Source organism: Pteropus medius, unplaced genomic scaffold (genome assembly GCF_902729225.1).
Source record: "Pteropus medius unplaced genomic scaffold, Ma_sr-lr_union100, whole genome shotgun sequence".
NCBI lineage: Eukaryota > Metazoa > Chordata > Mammalia > Chiroptera > Pteropodidae > Pteropus > Pteropus medius.
Genome location: NW_024349799.1, coordinates 13,294,176 through 13,314,833, shown reverse-complemented (window position 1 = coordinate 13,314,833; position 20,658 = coordinate 13,294,176). Strand labels below are relative to the sequence as shown.

General features: G+C 49.8%; 1 protein-coding gene across 14 annotated transcripts in view; it reads left to right on the top strand.

Annotated features, from left to right (window-relative positions):
• The first annotated feature begins 324 nt into the window (after window positions 1–324).
• MYO18A (myosin XVIIIA) overlaps window positions 325–20,658 on the top strand; it is a 91,129-nt gene continuing 70,795 nt past the window's right edge. For 7 of the 14 annotated variants that reach the window (XR_005658055.1, XM_039886162.1, XM_039886158.1 and 4 more), the window contains exon 1: window positions 9,219–10,299. Coding sequence is in view for 12 of the 14 variants with exons in the window: in XM_039886162.1 (XP_039742096.1) it covers window positions 9,301–10,299 (999 nt within the window). In the remaining 2 variants the exon portion in view is untranslated. Of the gene's footprint in view, window positions 483–2,516; window positions 2,700–2,889; window positions 3,002–4,121; window positions 4,276–9,218; window positions 10,300–16,534; window positions 16,554–20,658 lie in introns of those variants that run through there. The other 7 variants (XM_039886165.1, XM_039886167.1, XM_039886164.1 and 4 more) reach the window with 7 other exon arrangements.

Genomic DNA, 20,658 nt, shown 5'->3' with positions numbered 1-20,658 from the left:
CCACCCTGGGAAGATGTGGCCAGCAAGACTCAGTTGCTTCCTCTGGACAGCACTGCCCTGGGCAGCATCCTCCTGGACACAGCCAGCGGAGTCAAGAGCCCGCCTTGGACAGAAACTGTTCTTTACTTTTAGCATTGCCCTGGTGCCTGCTCTGGGCGTGTCCAACAGCCTCCAGTGCCCAGTGCAGACAGGATCCGCAAGCAGGGCCTCTCGGACACGGACAGAAGTTTCCCAGGGCAGTGCCCGGTGCCCACATGGCCCTCGCTGGAGGCGCGCCCAGGCGCTGCCCGGAAGGCGGGGCGTTTATCCCCGGAGCCGCCAGCAGGGAGCTCCCTTTCGGCTCGGCTCGCGCGGCGGCGGGGGGCGGCGCTGCGCAGCGCGGCGCTGAGCTGCGCTGCGCTCTGCTCTAGCCCGGACGGGGCCGGGGCCGCTGGATGCAGTGTCTCAGCTTCTGCTGCCTGCCGGGCGGGCTCCAGCGGCTGGTGAGTGCGGGATGGCGGAGGCGGCCGCTCGGTGGCGGGCCGGGTCCAGCGGGGCGGAGGGGCCGGTTTGGGCTGGGAAGGCAGGCGGGCGGCGGGGCCCGCCTGCTCCTCCTCCTTCCCTGTCCCCTGGAAGCAGCGGCCCGGACTCCCGGCTCCCGTCCCCGGCCGCGACTTCGGCGCCCGGGAGTGGGGTCAGATCAGCAGGGGCGGTGAGGGGGAGCTTCGGCCCCTTTTGCCAGCCCGGGGAACGCGAGGAGGCAGGGCAGGGTGGCCTTCAGTTTGGGGGAATTTGGGGATTGGGGGAGCCCAGTTGGCCCTGAGCTGCAGGGTGGAGGCTGCAGCCTCGGGGTAGGGGGCTTCTCGGGGCCAGGCCCAGGGCCGCCCAGACAGACCGACCCACGGAGGCTCTGAGGGAGGCTGCGGGGAAGCCGAGCACCTCCACTGAGCCCTTTATCCCTCCCAGCGGCCTTCACCCTTTCACTGCCAGGCCGACAGCGGGCTCCTCTCAAAGGAGCAGCTGCTAGACAGCTGGCCAAACAATGGAGACCCCGCTTCCACAAGCCCCCTCCCCTTGGGACAAGAAGATGGGGGTGGTGATGAATGGTAGGCTTTGGAGATTCTTCAGTGCAGGTGGTCCCCTGTGACTGGCTACTCACCTCACCTTTCCCTGCAAAGGGGTGGGGTGTGTGTGTGTGTGGGAAGGTCGGACAGCCAGCCCCAGGCCTCTGGGAGAGACTGCCCTGACACCCCGCCCTGATAACCTGTCATGCCAGTAGTTTCGCCAATGGGAAGGGAAGATGGTAAGGTTAGCTGTCCCCCACCTCATGTTGGGGGTTGCTGCTTGGTACCAAGCCTAGTGAGGAGGGGGGTCATGTTCCTAGCTGAGATAAGGCCTACAGGGACACACCACACTTTGGGGCTTTGTTGTAGGGGTGAGGAGGTGTCACCCTGTTGCAAGGCACGTATATCCTGCTGATTAGTTAGAAAGGCTGCAAGCCAGAATGAGCTGGGGGGTCGGTGTGGTGGGGGAAGGCAGCCAGTTTGTTTTTTAAGCAGTACTCCTTTTGCCTAGTTTGGCATGTGTTTGGCAATGTCCTCATGGTTTGCGTTTGTGTAGGGAGGCCTGGGATGATGCTTCCTGGGAGGAGCTCTCCTGCTTAGTGACTTCCTGCCTGCAGATGGTCCCCCAAAATTACGCGATTCCCTCCTCGCTTCACCTTACCAATGATTAGGTCTGGTTTGCTGGTTTACGCGGGTTTGTTTTGACTTTTGAGTGCCTGGCATGTCTGTGGCTTGAGGAGGCCTTGTAAATCCTCCCATGGAGAGTGAACTGTGCGAAGTATATATGCGTTGGGCCACGCTGGAGGAGAGGGAAGGATGTCCAGGTAGCTAAGAGCAAGATCACCTTAGCAAGACATTGACTCGAGAGGTTCAAGCTGCTTTTCCGTGTATTTACCAGGTCTGGAGCCCTTTTCTTGGACAGGTTGGTATCCTGTTGTCATGGCAATTGACCCAGCCTTTCCTAAGTGTTCCCCACCCTTTAGGTTCAGGGGCTATTTTCTATTTGTGGATATTGAAAGTTGCTCTCCTGAGGTCTCTGGCTTCCTGACAGACCTTGCTGGCTCTTTGTAAATGGCCTGCCACCTCTTCAGCTTCCGCTCTGAGTTTTTGTAATGAGGGCTTTCCAGGAAACATCTTCCTGGTTGCTGGACATGACTGGTTATATATATCCTTGGGTGGAGGTATGCTTGTCCATTTGGGGTTGTGAACATTTGGGTTGATGCCTCAATTCCAGGAAGACAGTATGGAAAACTGTTATGCTGGGGGTTTAGAGGAATGAGAAGGGTAGGAGATGGGGGTGAAGGGTGGGGGTGGGAGGGGTAGAATGTTGGTGGTCACTTCCTTTGGGAGCTTTGAACTTTGAACAGTTGATGACCTGGTGCCAGGCAGCTCTGACTATCTAGTTTGTTTACTCTTTCCTGATCTGGCTTAGGTGCCAGGGTGTGTGCCTAAGGGTTTCCTTCCATGCCCCAGGCTCTCCTCAGATGCCCTCACATGGATTATGCCCTTCCTGACTCCTGCCTGGTCCCTCAACCTGACTCCCTGGCAGCCTGGGCTGCCAGCCTATTGCCTGGAGCCTCATTTCACTGACCCAGCTTGAGGCTCATTGTGTCTTCAGAAGTTGGGCCTGAAAACTCCAGGGTCCCCCAGAGGCAGGTACTTGAAGGTGGACTGGGTGGGACAGAGCTGGGGCTTATGTGAAAGGGGGAATCCACCCTACTTGGGTGGAGCAGGGAGTTGCTGGAACTCAGGAAGCCTTGATCCAGACTTGGTGTGTCACAGGTCTGCAGGGCGGCAGTTGCTGTTCTTGCTCCTTCAAACCAAAGGTCTGTCTCTTCCCAACCAGACCTCCCTCACCTGGAGTGGACACCACAGACTGGAACCAGAGCATCCATGTGAGCAGAGTCCTGTTGGTGGCCCTGGGCCCCAGGCCTTGTCTCAGGTCTCTCCTGGGCATGGTGGGTAAAGCTGAGGTCATTTAAAGGTTTGAGGGGATAAGAGGGCCCAACCCACTCTGTGCTAAGATTAACAGGTTCCCCCAGGACTTGAGTTGGGGACTGGATGGAGTTTTTAAATTCTGCTTTGGGTCAGGCCCCAGGGTACTTTAAGATCTGCTCCCTGCACCTCACCATTTTTTGAGGTGGACTGAATTAGAGGGTGGGGTGGTATAGTGGTAGGAGCTAGATTGGAGGGTGGGGAACAGATCTGGAAAACGTCCAATCCTGCCCCTACCTTACTTTCTTGCCCTTTCTCTGGAGGTAGGAATTGTGTGGCTTATAAATTATCCACATTCCTTTGACATTTCAAATAGCTTACAGTCAGGCAGCAGTTTAAATTGTGGACTGATGATTTTACAGGGCCCAGGGCTCTTTCTCTTTGCCAGGTACTTTATCGTCACTTACAAGGGATTATTTTTATTATTCTCTGATATTCAGATATATTGGATGATGGGCTCAAGGTCACACAGCAAGTCAGAGTCAGAGCAGAATTAGAACCTGCAGTTTGTGGTTGAGCAGAATACCTCTCTAGCAAAAGCAAGGGCTTGGGGCCAAGTCTGAACTCTCAGGCCCATGGAGATTTTATAGTTGAAATAGCTGAGGCCTAGAGAGGGGTCGGGACTTGCTCAAGGTCATACAGAAGGTGGGGATGGAGGTGGGTAGTGTTAGCTGGGTTTAGCGCCCAGCGGACTGCTGCAGGCTCCGCAGAAGACCTAGGAGGTGCACCTGGAGGACCCGGCTGCTGGCACCTCTCCCACTCCCATTTCTCTCGGGGCCTGAGGAATCGCTGCGTTCCGGGAGAGACGGTATCGCAGCGGGAGGCGCCTCGGAGCTGCGGCTGCGCGCGGCCCCGCTGCCTGAAAATGCTGGGGGCCGGTGGTTCCCCTCACGGCGGCGGGCGGCGGGCGGGGAAGGGAGCCGTGAGCCGGCGGCGGGCCGGCTGATGTCATGTGAGAAGCGTGCAGTCTAAGTGAGGGAGCACACCTGGAGCCAGATAAGCTCCGTGTGACCTGGCAGTGAGTCACGAGTTGCTGCGGAGCTCAGCAGACCTGCCGGGAAGAAGCTCGGCAGCGGCGGCGGCGGCGGGGCCAGGAGCCACCCTGCGTTGCTCAGGCTGGGGCCGCGAGGCTGGGCCAGGTGTCCTGTGAGCCCCACCGGGACGCTTTTGCAGTCCTCGGTGCGGGCCAGCTCTGAGATGAAGGCCTCGAGGCTGTAGGAAACAGCCGCTCAGGAAGGTCAGAGGCCAAGAGAGAGAGGCCAGCTCTCTTGGGAAAGTATTTCCTTTGTATTTATTTATGAGTGTGGTCTGGGGTGGGGGGTGGGGGAGACTGACCCTTTTAAGTATCCACCCACAGCGGACAAGTCTGGGCGCCCTTGTCTTGGGGCTCTAACATTATAGTTTCCATTTCCTGGGATTTCTACTTTGCCAGATGCAGGGTGACCCATTTAAATCTGTCTCCACTTAAAATAACAATGAGAAGATCCGAGTCCCCTCAAGTCACTGAAACTTTCCAGGCATGAGAGGGCATTCTTTGAACTTAACATTGCAAGCCCTGTTTACAACTTTAATGCTAAATGAATTGCTTACTACTTTGTCTTTTTTCTTTTTCTTTATTTTTAAAAAAATCTTTACAATCACAAAAGTAACATGTGCTGAAAAAAAAGTTTAATCCAAAGGAAGTATACTAGGTAGAAAGGTAGTGTTACTTCTCTTTGCCTCTACTCCACAGAAAATAACCACGGATAAATTTTTTGTAATGGATCTTTCCACCCTACTTTTCCAAAGCTAGTTGTATACATTTTATATATTGTATATAGCTTAATATATTATGTTACATAAATATAATTTATATAAATGTAATGTAAAGTATTTTTTCTATAGGAAATAAATAATGTGCAGAAAAGTAGAAGAAAAATTACATGTAATCCCACTATCTAAATCCCTTAGGCTTAAATACGCACATACACACACCAACTATCTAAATATTCTCATTGTAAAAAATTAAAACAATATAGGTAAAACACTAGTTTGCTTTGACCCTTCTGAAATTCCTCTCTCTGCCCCAGAGTATACATTTTTTATGCATATATGATTATTATACATAATATGCATGTATGTATATGCATACGTATACATGTAGTTTTTTAAATTTTAGTAAAAAATATATGTTATCTGGCAACTTGCATTTTTCACTTAATAATATAGCATTGACTCTTTCCAGGTCAGTACACACAAATCTATCTCATTCTTTTTAATATCTGCCCAGTTCTATAATTTAGCTATTCCCTTAGTGAAGGCCATTTATATTGACAGAATTTTGCTATTACAAACTACGCTGCAAAAATTAGCCATGTTTATTGTATAAATATACCTATAGATAGATGTCCTATCAGAGGAATTGCCCAGTCAAAGAATATGTATACTGAAATATTTTCATAGGTACCACCAACTTCCCCTTCTTATGCCAATTGATACTCCTACTACAGTGTATGAGATACCCTGCTTCCCATCCTCTAACTGAATGATGTTATTAACCTTGGTAGGTTTTACTAAACTGCTAAGTGAACAGTAGTATACCTCTTTTATTTCACATGTCTGTGAATATTACCGAGGCTGATTAGCTGTTCGTATTTGTTGGCCATTTGTATTTCTGCATCAATGAATTGCTTGTCCTTATTCTGGCAATAGTTTTAATGGGCCTCTGGACTTGGTCCAGTGTGATCCAGCTTGGCCATGTGCTCATTGGATTACCTTCACTTGTTTGGACTTTACTTTCCATATACAAAGGTCCTGTCCAGCATTAAGATTTTTGTCTAGACTTATTTTAGTCACACTTGTGCTGATAGTCATTTGAGTACTTTACTATCCTTTCTACCAACTCATTTAGATGATAAGAATGTGCCTTGCTACTATTGGGTACTATTCTTGAGGGCTTACTTTGGGCTAGGTGTTATATGAAGGGCTTATATACATATTTTATTTAATTCCCATTGCCTTATCTGGTAGGTACTATTATTATCTCTATTTTACAAAGGAGAAAACAGACGCACAGAGGCCTTAAGTGACTTACCAATGTTGTATAACTGTTAACTCAGATTTGTTCCCAGATTTGCTACCTGACATCTGAAACCTAAGCTTTTTCATTAGTTTTAGTTATGTCATATCCCTTGTATCTAATAGGTGCTTGATAGATACATATTTTTTCTAATATTTTATCATAAAGCTCTGCACATATTTAGAAAAGTTAAAGGATTTTATAGTGAACAACTTTCTACCTCCTAGATTCTGCAATTAACACTTTACTATCCCTTGCTTTATCACATATTTATCCCTTGACCCATCAATCAAGCCAGCTTACATTTTCGATGCATCCTAAAGTAAATCACAGACATCAGTATACTTTGCTCCAAATGCTTTAGCATACATATCATTAACTAGAGTTCAGTATTTATTTATAGTTCTTTTTTTCTTTTGGGTGAATATTTCACACAATGAAATGCACAAATCTTATGTATACTATTTGATGACTGTTGACAAATGTATACACCTGTCAATCCAAACCCCCATCAACATGAGCATCACCCCAGGAAGTTCCCTCATGCCCTTTCTCAGACAATCCCCACCCCTACTTCCTAGAGGTAACTACAGTTCTAATTTTTTTACTTTTTAACCTTAGGTCAGTTTCACCTATACTAGAATTTTGTATAGATAGTACCATACCAGTATGAACTCTTTTGTCAAAAAATTCTTTTACTGTCACTTGGCATAATGTTTTTGAGATTCATCCTTGTTATGTATATCAGTAATTGCTTCCCTTTTTTGCTGAGTAGTATTCCATGGTGTGAATATGTAAATTGTTTCTCCTGTTTATAAACTGATAGATACCTATTTGAGTTGAATAGTCCTTGCCCTCAAAATGCTTTCTGTCTTAGAGTGATAAAGCAGTTGAATTGACTGAGTCAATTGTACTTTGCTTTGATTTTTGAGGATAGTAAGGTCAAGATGATTTAGGTACATCCCCTACTTTATATACATATTCTAATTTACATATATACTTTTCCTCCTTTTAAAATTAGGAAAGGCCTCCTGGAGTAGGGTGAGGGGAGAAAGGCAGAGAAGGTCAGAAAAACTGTAAGCGACCTTCACTGGAGAGGTTAAGAGATGAAGGGGAGGTGGGTAGAAACTACAGCGTGGAATGGAGAGTGGAGAGGTGGTGATGTTATTGTTGCTGAAGACTTTGGACCTGAGCACAGGAGATGCTGGAAAGTCCAAGGTCTACAAAAATGTGGCAGAACCCAGATCTCTAAGGAATTGGGTACAGAGGAGCATAGGAGCAGCAGCTGCAGCTGCATTGCCAGTCTGACCCTGGAAGGGGAGGCTGCAGGTAGCTCCAGACATGTGGCACAGGAGAGAACCCAGGCCACCGTCAGGCCTGGCAATTGTAAGGATGACAGTGGGGAAAGAGCGCCTTGTGAGCTTTGTAGATAACAGTGGCAAGACGGGTGATGAGGGAAGGGCTGAAATGGATTCAGTCTCCAAAGGCCCCAGGGTTGGGATGAGAGGGGTGACTTTGGCAGAGAGTTAATAACTAACCTGTGTCCACAAGAGACTTAGATATTTGGAATTTTAGAGCTAGAAGAGACCTAGATTATCTAGCAAAGTGACAGGCTCAAGGTCCCCTGGCGATTTGTTGGCAGAATCTGGTCTAGGTACCAGATCTCGTAACATTTCCAGCCAGCACTATCCCTTGTGCGGCTCTCGTGACTGTCGTTCTGCCTGTCTCAATGAGAGTGAGGGCAAGCTGTTGCTGAGACAGGGCTTTATATGAAATTACTCCTCAGGGACCTTTCCAGCCCCAACATTCTAGAATTCTGGGGCCTGTTTTCCGTTGATATTGATCAAATATCTAGCCTCTAGGAAAGAGTCAGGATTGGGTAAGGATTGCTTGGTTGTGGGGGTTGGGTATACAGAGGGGAGAGGGATCTTCAGGGCCTTGCAATAGGTCATCATTGGAAGGAGTAAGCCTGTAGGTCCTGTGTCTGGAAATCAGAGGAGGAGGCCTTTATGGAGAGAGAAAAAAATTACATTTAATTTCTAATTAGGTGGTATGGCCTACTTCTACTTCTTGTTCCCTGATGGTTAGAATGAGAAAGGCTCTCTCAACTCCACCCCCACCAGGTTTTTCTTAGTCCTGACCCCAATCAGGTGTTCATAGGGATGGGAGTAGTTTGGCTCCATAGACTCACGTGCCCTGGAGCTGGGTTTTTCTTTCAGGCTGCTATATTTAGGTGTTGGTCTGGGGAAAAGGATGTGAGTTTTTCAGGATCCTGTTTATCCAGCAGACCCCACCCACCTCCATCCCCACCTCACAGCTGTCTGTCCTCTCTGTTCAGTCTGGAACTTCCACTTACTTCCCTCCCTGCTTCACTTTGGATGCCCAGGCCCTAGAAAGAAAACAATATTTGCTATTGAATCCTGGCATGGCCACTTATTAGCTGTATGACAACTAATGTGTACCTAATTTTCTGAGCCCTGTTTTCTCATTTGTAAAGATAATGATGCCTACCTTGCAGGGATGCTGTGAAGTTCAAATGAAGTAGTTTGTATAAAGTGCTTGGCATTATGCCTGGCAAGTGGTAGTCATTAAATAAGTATTGGTTCTTTGAGGTCTTCTGTCAGGCAGTGGCTAAGGCTGCTGCACTAGGGATAATGGGCTTAGGAAGGAGCCCAGTAGCATGTGATGTCTGTTGCCTTTAGGGACACTGGCTGTGGGGAGGTGATGGTGCAGAGTCCCTCTCCTTTTTCCCTTGTGTTTGAATCTTAAGTCCCAAGTTGGTTAGATGGCATCCTCTTGCTAGGAGGTCAGATCTCCCAGATGCCACCTCCATGTACACCTAAGTTGGGTTTATCAGGGATCATGGAAATGAGAGACTTTGGATTTTAGAACCTTATCTAAACCTCAAGTTTCCTTATTTGTAAAATGAGGGTAATAATAGACTTCCTCATAAGCAGTATTATGACTCTTAGCTTAACTGAGACAGTATTGTGAAAAGCAGAGCACCTGGCACATAGCTAGCACTTGGTGAGGGGTAGTTATGCTCAGTAGTTTGCCATGTCTGGACGGGAAATGCTGGAGGAAGCTCCAAATAATCTTCCTCTCTCTCTCTCTTTCTGCAGCAGCAAGGTGGGGCACAAAGGCCCTGTGCTAAGCACACATAATCTTCTGGGGGTTGCCACCCCTAAAAACATCACCCCTACCATGTTTAACCTAATGAAGAGAGACAAGGACAAAGATGGCGGGCGGAAAGAGAAGAAGGAGAAAAAAGAGAAGAAGGAGCGGATGTCAGCGGCAGAGCTACAGAGCCTAGAGGAGATGAGCCTGCGACGTGGCTTCTTCAACCTGAACCGCTCCTCCAAGCGTGAATCTAAGATGCGCCTGGAAATCTCCAACCCCATCCCCATTAAGGTGGCCAGCGGCTCGGACCTGCATCTGACAGACATTGACTCCGACAGCAACAGGGGCAGCGTCATCCTAGACTCCGGCCACCTCAGCACAGCCAGCTCCAGCGATGACCTCAAGGGTGAAGAAGGCAGCTTTCGTGGTTCCGTGCTGCAGCGGGCAGCCAAGTTCGGCTCCCTGGCCAAGCAGAACTCACAGATGATTGTCAAACGCTTCTCTTTCTCCCAGCGTAGCAGGGATGAGAGTGCTTCTGAGACCTCCACCCCCTCAGAGCACTCTGCTGCCCCATCTCCACAGGTGGAGGTGAGGACTCTAGAGGGACAGCTGGTGCAGCATCCTGGCCCAGGCCTTCTTCGACCAGGGCCCCGGTCCCGAGTCCCCGAGCTGGTGACTAAAAGGTTTCCAGCTGACCTACGCTTGCCTCCAGTGGTGCCCCTGCCACCACCTGCCCTCCGGGAACTGGAGCTGCAACGACGGCCCACTGGAGACTTTGGCTTCTCCCTGAGGCGCACAACCATGCTGGATCGGGGCCCCGAGGGCCAGGTCTATCGGAGGGTGGTTCATTTTGCTGAGCCTGGTGCGGGCACCAAGGACCTGGCCTTGGGGCTGGTGCCGGGTGATCGTCTGGTGGAGATTAATGGCAACAACGTGGAGAGCAAGTCCAGGGATGAGATTGTGGAGATGATCCGGCAGTCCGGGGACAGCGTGCGACTCAAGGTGCAGCCCATCCCAGAGCTCAGCGAGTTGAGCCGGAGCTGGCTGCGGAGTAGCGAGGGACCCCGCAGGGAGCCAGCTGATGTGAGTGTTTCCCTGGGCAGCTGGGGGCGAGCGGGGACGGGGATTGCTGGCGTCTCCTGCAGTTGTACTTAGGTAGATGATTAGAGTACCCAAGAGCTGCAACCTAGTGAGTGTATGAACAGTGAAGCCGAGCCACTCCTTGGGCTACAGGGACCACTTACCTGGCTTATGGGGAGGAGTAACCTTACTGGAGGTGAAACATGGTCATACAGGCTTCGTGATACAAGGGTGGGTTAGGGGTTTGGGCACCATTATTCCTGAGCCCTAAATTGGGGCATGGAGGCTAACGTGCCATTCCAGATACGAGAGACAGTCTGTACCACTAGTCAACCGGTATTGGAACTAAAATATAGGATTTCCATGTTATTTAGGTATTGGAGGTAAAAAATAGATAAATAATTTCAAAGCAGGGCTATCATAGAACGTCTGGGATATATAGCTGCTTTGGTAGCTCCTGGGGGCATGACCTCAGGCCTCCTCTTATCCCTGAGTGAGTGAAGAGTTGAATACCAGGTAAGGTTGCAAAGATAGCAGGGGCCGGATTATGAAAGACCTTGTCAGTCATGGTAGGAGTTTAGATTTTATCACAGTGAAATGGGACCATTGTAGGATTTGAAGCAGGGACTGACTAGGTTTAATATATAAAAATCACTTGAGCTCCAAGAGTTTTATTACCTCTCCTAGAAGAAGAAAGAGCATGGCCCTGGAAAAGCAACAGAGATTAAGCCTACAGAGAAAGTGTGACTTGACTGTCTCTGAGACACCACCCGTTATCCTGCCTATGCAAAAGAGCAGTGGAAGGGGGTGACATAGGAGCAAGGGATTTAAATTAGGAGTGTCAATCAGATTTAGCAGATATCTGTTTGTTTACCAAGGACCAACTGAATTTAACTCCTGAAAAGATGGTCTGTAGGGAGATGGACATCTCTAACCCTAGATGTCTTTTGGTAGGGTGGCTAGATATCAATTTGGAGTGTTCTGCCTGGAGACAGTACGTGAAGGACAAGTTGGCCTCTGGCCATCCCTCTCTTCCAGCTGTGTCTTTTAGGACTGTCTACATTTGGTCCCTGAAGACTGACCAGTGCACAGTCTGGCCAGAACCTTTCAGCACTAAGTGACCAGTCAGCTGTATCCAAGTCAGAAGTGGGAGGATATGCTAAGGAAGCAGGCAGAGTCCTGGTCTTAGCTTTCTCCCAGGGTGGAGAAGTGGCTACTCAGATGGCTGCTCAGCCTAGCAGCAGATCAGGCCTGGAAGGCCTGGGAGCAGCAGGGTCAGACTCTGTCAGGAAGCATTGGAATTGGGTTCCAGACCTTCCTTTACCCTGGAGCTGGTGGGGTCAGGCAGCTTTGCTAGTCAGGAAGGGGTAGTGAGTGGGAGGGAGCCTGTGGTGGAATCCAGGAAAGGGCCTGGACACATATTCCAGAAACACGTTGAGCACCTACCGTGTTAGCCACCAGTCTAGACAACTCAGGGAACCACATTTCAGAGGGAAAGTGGTCTTTATCTTAGAACCAAAGACCATACTATGTTGCCATGTCTATCTCTTTTCTTCCAGGCTACCATTGCTTTCATCAGATAGAATTTTTTTCTTCTTAAAGAATGAATTCCTTAGGGGATTGTTGCCAGCTCCCTGCTGAACCACAGCACAGGCCTCTGTGGGGCTCAGAGCCTGGCATCACAGATGCTGTTTTAGTTTTCTCTTTATAGCACAGGGATCATCCTGGCATCTCATATTTCCCAGACACTCTCCTTCCCAACTAGCTGCCACTACCCTATCCCTGGGGAAGTGAATGGTTTAGCTTTAGAGGTCCTGATGGATCCCACCTCATGGCTGGTATCCCAGAAATGCTGGCTTGCTCTCGCCCCATCGGGCAAGCCCAGCCGGTACCCAGAAGACTTTTTCCTCCACCTGGGGATCCAGCAGGGAACACAGTGGAAAGCCCCATGTTCATATGTCTCCTAGAGCCATCTGACAGGACAATAAGAAGCACAGGGCTGAGAGAAGCCCCGTATCTTTTCTTACCTGGGTAGGTGGTGGGGACTCATGCTACAGCAGAGAGGAGCCGGGTGAGCCCAGCATTCCAGCTTCCTGGGACAGACCCCGGAGCCAGTGTGGGAGTGCTGCAGCCTCTTCTGAGGCTCTCATCCTCTATCTCCTCCTCTTCTTCTCACTCCTATTCCTGCTCCTTTTCTTGGCAGTAGTCCTAATCCCAGTTCCACGCCAAGAAAAGAGTCTTCACGCCTCCTCCAGACTCCTGGGTAGGGTACCCTGACAACTCTAGCCCCATAAGAACAGCCCTGGTGGCCACCCTGCCATTCAGGCCATCCATCAACTGTGTCCACATGTTGCCTGTCCCCAGGGAGCTCTGAGGGAGCTGGCTAGCCATCTGTTCTCTTTCTGCACACAGATGGGGGCCAGGCCCCATGGCTCCTGTCCATGGCCTGTTCAGAAGGCCCCAGGGAGAGACAGTCCCTTGGGTTTCCTTCTCACATGGTGTGTGTCCAGAATGCTTGGCTCACACCTTGTTTGTGTGTCCCTGTAGCTGCTAGACAGGGCTCCATTGGGAGTAGGAGTGAGCCACAGTAGTAGGATAGACTTAGGGCCTGGTAGAAATCACTCAGCAGGCCTGAGAAAAGCAACAATTCTTCTGCCATCTATTCTTCTACTCACCTACCTATTAAATAAACATTTATTTGGCACTTACTATGTGCTAGGTCCTGGGATGCAGCAGTGAGCAGCACATAATCTCAGCCCCAAGGAGAGAGATGGTCAAGTAGCAGACAATAACAATGCCATTTGAGAAGCTCAATGACAGAGTCTAGTATAGGGTCTTAGGGAGCACAGAAGAAGAACTTCAAGTACAGTCTTTAGAATGAGTCAAAGAGCTGACATTTGGGTAGGAGATGAGTATAGGAAAGGCAGAAAAGAAAATTACTGTATTAGACACACATCAAAGCCTAGAGGATCAAGAGAGCATGGCACATTTGGGGAATAAGGCTGGGGGACAGTATATTGGGACAGTATTGAGAGAAGTGAGCAGGGGCCAGGTCATAAAGGCCCTTGCAAGTCATGCTAGGGAATGTAAACTTTAACCGAAGGGCAACGTAGCAGTTTAATCAGGGAGTGATAGGGACAGATTTTACAAAATCTCTCTGGCTGCTTATGGAGCATGCTTTCAGGTGCAGCAAGGGCAGCTGTTGGTGGAATAGTGAGAGAGCTATTGTAGTAATTTCTAGTATAATGAATGGAGGCCTGAACTTAGGTGGACACATTGGAGATGGAGAGAGGTATCAGATGTGAGCAACCAAGGCAGGCTCTGGAGTCTTGGTGACTGACTAGTGTGAGGGAAGGAGGGGAGGAGGGGTCAAGTGTGATTGCCAAGTTTTGAGGAAGTTGCTAAGTTCTTTCAGGGAAAGTGTTTTGGGGTCATTTGTTTTTAGATCAATTACTCTTAAATTTTCTAAAGGCAAAGAGTTCTGTGAGGCTGGTGAGATTAAGGGAGGTGTTGGTAAAGATGAGGATCTTAAAACCCTAGTTGGGTCAGAATTCTTCTATCCAGTTCCATGAGTCTGGGTGAGAAAGTCAATGCCTACTGAGAAGGGGTAGAGGCCGGATGGAGACTAGAGTCTGGGAGAAAGGAGAGCCAGTCCCTTACGTTTGTATCCTCAGCAGGTCCATCGTGGATTGTCTAGGAATGTAGGATGTTTCTGCTGACCTCAGAAAAGCCCACCTGGCTAACCCCTGCCAAAATGTGGTTGTCCTGCTGCCAAGAACCAGAGGAGCTAGCTGGCCTTCCTGGGAGCCCTACCCAGAAAGCACTACTCTGAGCTTTTGAGGATGTGGTGGGAGGGGAGAGGTGGGAGTTTAAAGGAAGGCCTACCTCTCACTCCCAGTCAAGTCTAGTCCTGAGCTGTCAGGCATTTGCCAGAGATCTATGATACAGTGTCTTCTCCATTGGACCCTGGGGTTTGCCCACAAATGTTGTAGTGCTGTGAAGTTCATTAAGAGGTTATCATATCGGTCTAAACCAGCTCCACACTCAGGAGAACCTAGAAGAGGGCATGTTATGGTAGAAAGAGCATAGACTGTGGAACCAGAAAGACCTGTGTTTGAGTTTTACTAAAGTTACCAAACTTTTCTGACCCCCAGTTTACTCATTCCCTTATGCACTTAATAAAGTCTGTTAAAGAACCAAGCACTCACTGTACTAGGCACTGGGGGATTAAATAAATAAAATAGAATCTTTCCTTAAGGAAGCATAAACCTAAGTAAAGAAAGGCAACCGTGAACCATAACTGCTATCACAGAAGTCTGTACAGGTAAACAGTTGGTGGGAAGGAGGCAAGGGCCTGTGCCACCTAAGGAGAAGGGGTGGCAATTAGGAGAGGCCTCTTAGAGGACATGACCCTTGATCTCTATAAATGGGCCTTATTCTCTCCTCCCAGAATATGAGAAGATGAAATCGGAGAAAAATGCACACCCAGCCAACTCCCTGCAGTTTTCTCTGAGGAGAATAAGATTGGAGCTAAAGGGAAACTTGGCTTATTCCGTATTCTATATTTTGTGGGTCTTTATTTAAGATAAACATGTTTATGTATTAGGTGAGATCACTTTGTAGACTTTGGCAGGTAGTAAATTAGTATCTTTCCCTCTACCCAGACTCTAAAGTCATCCAGGGAAGGTAATTTTGCAGCCTCCTTAATTAGTCCCTCTCAGTGCTCTCCTATCCTTTTTCCTGGTAAGGCTTTCTTTCCAGTGGGAACTCCTTATGCTTCTGTCCAAACACTTTCGCTATATCTCTGAAAGATAGCCAGCTGAAGGGAGAGATGGGACACTGGGTGCTTCTTAGCTTTTTTCAGCTTCTTGGAGCCCAGCTTCTCAGGCCTGCAGGCGTGGACATCAATGGTCCTGTAGAAGACTGGCCAGTCGGAGGCTCTTTTGCTATAGTGGAAGCCCTGGATCCCTTGGCAGAAACTGTATGAGCCTCATCAACCTTGTCCCCAGGACCCCTGGGTACTGTCAGGAATGGGGCCTGCAGGATTCCAAGAAGACACTAGAAATTGCAGGTCTGCCGGGCCAGCTGCTGAGTGATGGGCTTTCCCACAGGCTTTTGGTGGTGCTGACGTGGCTGGGTGCTACCTGGGCTGTGTTCTAGAATGCTTCTGTCCCTAATGGTACACCAAATGATCCTTGGAGGGTTTTTTTGTTTTTGTTTTTTTGTTTTTTAAACAGGAAATTTTTACTTTATTTTGTGCCAAAGCTTCAGGCACTTGTGGCATCAGAGTCTCACCATGTGAGAACTCGGCCTGGGGGCTCAGAGTAGGACCCAAAATGAGTTCTTTTGGTAATGAGGGACCAGTGGGTAGGTGTCAAGAGCATGAAAACCGATAGGTAAACTGTCTTTAGGAGCATTTTTGGGGTTATCTGTCCTGGATTAGTGAGGTACAAGGGACCAGCAGGATAGAATAGCGGACTAGGTCATTTCTATCTGCTAGGTATCCCTCCTCTGTCCTCAGAGGCACCATTCTGGCTTCTTCCAGATGAGATGCTAGACAAACTGCAGCCCCAGAGTGCCCTGACCACCCAGCCCGTGGGTGGTGGGCACAGTGCCCAGGCCACATTGAACTGGGTGTGGGTACATGTCATGGTCATTGGTTGTTTTTGCAGGCACAGCTTGGAGCCCTGGTGCGGGGGTAGGGCCTTGATTGAGGTAGCCCGCCCTGGCCCCTTCCAGCCCTGGCCAGAACCCCTCTGGCTCACCCCGATACCCCTGGCCACTCTGCCCTCTGCTCCCTTCTAATCACTCTTATTTACATTGAAATAGTTCTGGAAAATACCAGATATGCAAACAACCAGACTGGGGGTGGGTGAGGAGTGGGGCGAAGGGGGGTGTGTGGCGGGTGGGAACACAAGTATTTTAAAAATGCTGCAGATCTCTACAGCGTTTCCCAGAAACCACAAGCACACGTTCTGCCTGCCAGCAGGGCTCCCGCCACCCCACTACACTACATGAAACTGCTGGGTTCTCCACGCTGTAGCCTGGGGGGTAGGGACCGGTGACCCAGTTAGGGAGGGGACACCCCTGCTGCCTGGGCAGGCTGCCTGGTACCTCCATTGTCAGTACTGGGCAGTGGGTACAGACGTGCCCCAGGCATCCAGCAGCACTGTGGGCACCCACCAGGCCAGATGGGCATTTCGAAGGAGTGGAGTCTTCATAGCTCCCCACTTCCTGCTGAGCAGTTTGAGGGGGAGGTAGGTCAACCCTAGAGTCCCGCGTGGTATTTGGCAGCAGCTTCTGTTCTGTTAAATATAGGGGACAGTATCAGCGAAGCTTATTTCTTCAGTTGTTGGCTCTAGTTTGGTTGGGAAACAGTTTCCTGAGACCTGGGTCACCACTCTGGCTCCCTTAATCTCTCACTGTATGTTCCTCAGCATGGCATTCTGCCCTTTCACAGATCAGCCGGCTGCTTTGCACAGACTCCGGGGTAGGCTGTTTGTCCAGTATTCTGTGTGGTGTCCAGTATAGCACGTAACACATACATGCTCTGTAAGTGGTATTTAATTGATCTGGTAAAGAGTCAGCTGAACAGAAATGCCCTGAGGGAAAGGCATGGAAAATAACAGCAAGGAAGAGGATCATGGCTAGCATTCACTATATGTTAGGCATTCACTATATGTTCTAGATGTTTTTTATATACTAACTCATTTAATTTTCCCGACAACCCTTTGAAGTAGTTATTATAATAACCTCTACTTCACCAGTGAGGAAACTAGATTATAGAGAGGTTAAGGTTAAGAAAGTTGCCTAAGGGTTAAAGGCTATCAAATGACTTGTCAAGATTTAAACTCAGGGCATCATCTCCTTGCTCTTCACTAGTGCGCTCTATAGTGAGTCCTCACTTAACGGCATCGATAGGTTCTTGGAACTGAGACGAAACAACACAACAAAACTGATTCTAGCATAGGCTAATTGATATACACAGGAGTTAAGTTCCTATGGTATGTCGTCAACGTTATAATGAAATGACATTGAACGAAATTCCGTCATTTGTTATTCGAGGACCTGCTGTATAGGATAGGGGAAGGCAGTATCTGGATATCCTCATACATCCACTGCCCAGACCAGGCCTGGGCCCTCCTGCTGCCCTAGAAGCCTCTTCTCCAGAAAAGAAGGGGAAGCCAGAGTGACTGGCCACTCTTGCTCTTGCTCTGTGGATGACGAACCACAGAAGGGTGTGACCATTGCTCTCAGAATCTCCTGAAGATTAGCCACGGGCAGTGAGCCCAAAGGGCAGCAGGTGGGACTTAATCTGGTAGGAACTAGGAGAGATGCTGGAAAGGTGGCTGAGGGAAGCCTTAGGAAGAGAAATGGCATCATTTAGGTGTAGTCCCCCAATAGTGGTGGAGGGGTGTACTTTTGTCCCTTACACATCTCCCATGCGAGATCCTAGAGAGCAGGAACGTTGCCCCTTGCCTTTTGGGCCCTTACTGACATGCTAGTACTGACCTCTGCAGTATTCGGGGTGGCAGGATCTGCAGACTGTCACCTCTGACCAAGAACAAGTCCTCTTCTGTTGCACGAGGGGCTGAGCACTGTTGTTTCATAGTATGCACTGTGGGAAAAGGTGAGGACGGCCTGGCAGAGTGCCTAGCTGGTAGTGGGTGTATAGTGCAGAGTTCTCATTCACTTCTGCCATTGAGTCCCTGCTGTTCCTTTTGTCTGTAATGCTTTTCCCTACCCGCCTTCATTCACTCATACTCATTGGCTCCAGTTTGAATTTCACCTCCTCAGGGAAGCTTTCCCTGATCCTCTCAGACCATGTCAGGTCTGCACCCTGGCATTATCCCATCCTTCTTCATAGCATCCATCAAGATTGTAATTAATTAGTTATCTTATTTCTCCAGGGCTGGAGTACTTCATGAGAGTAGGGGATATTTGTTGAAGTACTGGTTTCCCATTTCTGTTTAGTTTTCCATGTTTAAATCAGTTTGGGTTCCTAGAACATTCCCCCCTGGCCTTGGTGACCTACCTGTCTGCAGTATGTTACCATGTTTCTTGTGTACCTGGGCACTCAGCATCTCCCACAGGAGTGGAGGAGAGATGATCTCTAGGCACCCAGGAGTCAAGGCCTAGGGAAGGGGCTCTAGGAGGAGGGTCCCAGGGATGGCCTGCCTCCTGCCCCTGAACTAGAGCCCTCAGGAAGGCACCAGGATTGGTTAAGAAGCAGATTCACGGTCATGTGAGGTTGTACAGTGTCCAACCCTGGGAACTGGATTACAGAGAGGTTAAGTAAGTTGCCTAAGGTTTGTTGCCTGAGATTCCCCAGGGGACCTTGGAAGAATGTGCCTGTCTTACTGGCTTCAGGTCTCTGAGGGGGTGGAATGTGGCCCGGCAGGGTTCAAAGCTTTCTCTTCCCTTTTGCTGCTTTCCCTGGGCTGCCTCCGTGCTGGAATGTCTGCAGGCTAGGAATTTTCACAGTAAGGATTTTTCCCAGTCAGAGCCAGCTGGAGTTTGGGGACAGCTCCTGGCTGGGCTCAGTTCCTACCCTCTCTGGAAGATGCAGATATCTTTCTCCCCATTGGGCCAGGCCAGGGGGAACCTGAGCTTCTGAAGCTGGGGCTTCCTACTGGGGTCTCATGAGAGGCAATGGGAGGCCTTGGGGACCAGAGACTCTACCTCAGGGAGGGGAGATGTGGCTGCAGCCATATCCCACAGGCCTTACTTCCTCCAGCCATACATGAGTCATGAAGGGGAGTGCCTCAGATTCCATCCTCAGGTGGGGCTGTGCCTGCCAGACCCAGGTTCTCTGGTCTGTGGGGGCCACCTGGCCTTGGTGGGAGGTGGCAGTGCTGAGTTTGTCACTTTTATCTGTCCTCCACTCTCTGGGCCCCACCATACCTCTAGGGCCTTATTCTCTTTCTTAGTGACCTTTCCAGGCCCCTGTGCCCTTTGCCCCCTCCTTCTGCCAGCTCCTCCCTTCTATTCCCTTTTCTGCAAGGAGCTGACTCACTTCCTCTCTCCCTCCCCAGCTTCTGTCCCTGCCAGGCCCTGTGGCATGCAGGGTACCCACAAAGAGGGAGACTTCTCACAGGGCACTTCTTGGGCTCTTTTCTCTGGCAGCAGGACCAAGGCTGCCCCTGGCTCTGAGCAAAAGAGGGCTGGGGGTGGGTTGGAGTGGGGAGGGAGTATGGCTCTGGGCTGCAAGGAAGGCCAGGCGCAGATGGCCCCAGAGTCTTGGCACAATCAAGGCCGGATGTCAGGAATCCTTGAAGAGCACCTGCTCCATGTCACACTGTGGGCTTGGTTCTGTGGAGGAGAAAAGCTGAAGATGCCATCCCTGTGATCAGGGAGCCTGTGCTTTCTCTAGAACAGAAGACATCTGCGAAAAGATCTCAGCTCAGGGTGGCATGGGCTAAAGGCCAAGCAGTGACAGCACTGTCAGGCAGCATGAGACAGTCATGACTCTATGATACACAGTTTCATGCCCAGCCCCATCACATCAAGAGAAAAGTGTCTGGAGATTCCAGTGGAACCTTCCAGGGATGTGGCGAGGGGAGAGTCTGATATTATCTCCTGTGTTAGTTCTTTCTGCTGGGGGCCTGCATCCTGCCCCTTCCCACTCCTGCCTCCCTCATCTGTGGACTAGTTTGGTGATGGAGCTGATTGCAGAAACGCTGGCTTCAGATCGTGAAAGATTTCTTCCCTGAGTCAGCTAGCATCTTCTACCTCGCCCTTCCCAGAGCTGTCCAGACTATGGGAGCCTTTGTGCCTGGCACTTCAGGCACTGGGGACCCAGCCTGTGCTGGGCCTGGCACAGCCTTGCATCCTCTACCACAGGTAGCCTAGGTTACCTAAAGGATACACTGGCACAAGGTAAGGTCCCCACTCACTTGACCATGCATCAAGATGAATAGAGGCAAGAGGGAAACTGGACCTACTGCCTGAGAAGCCTGAGGGACTGCTGTGTGCTGTCTTCCTGGAATCAAGTGACCAGCACACATCCTTATTCCTTTTAGCACTTGGCTTTGCCAGGCAGAGTCCCCATTGCATGGGCAATCTTCAATGATCCTGATACTGGCCTCAGGATTTCTGGACAATGACAGGAGTTTCTTGTTTAGGTGAGGTTGAGAGCAGCAGGCAGGAATGAGGCCTAGGCTTGGAGAAGGTAAGGGGTATCAATCAGCCTGACCACCTCTCTCTCCCTGGTGGGATGCAAGCCCCTATCCCACCAAGCAGGCACACAGATGCCCATCTGCATTCCTCCCCCAAGGCTTCTTATCATTCCCTGCCCTCACCCATCATTACTTGGCCCTGACCTGGGTGGCAGAACCAAGCTCTGTGACGGGACACTCAGCT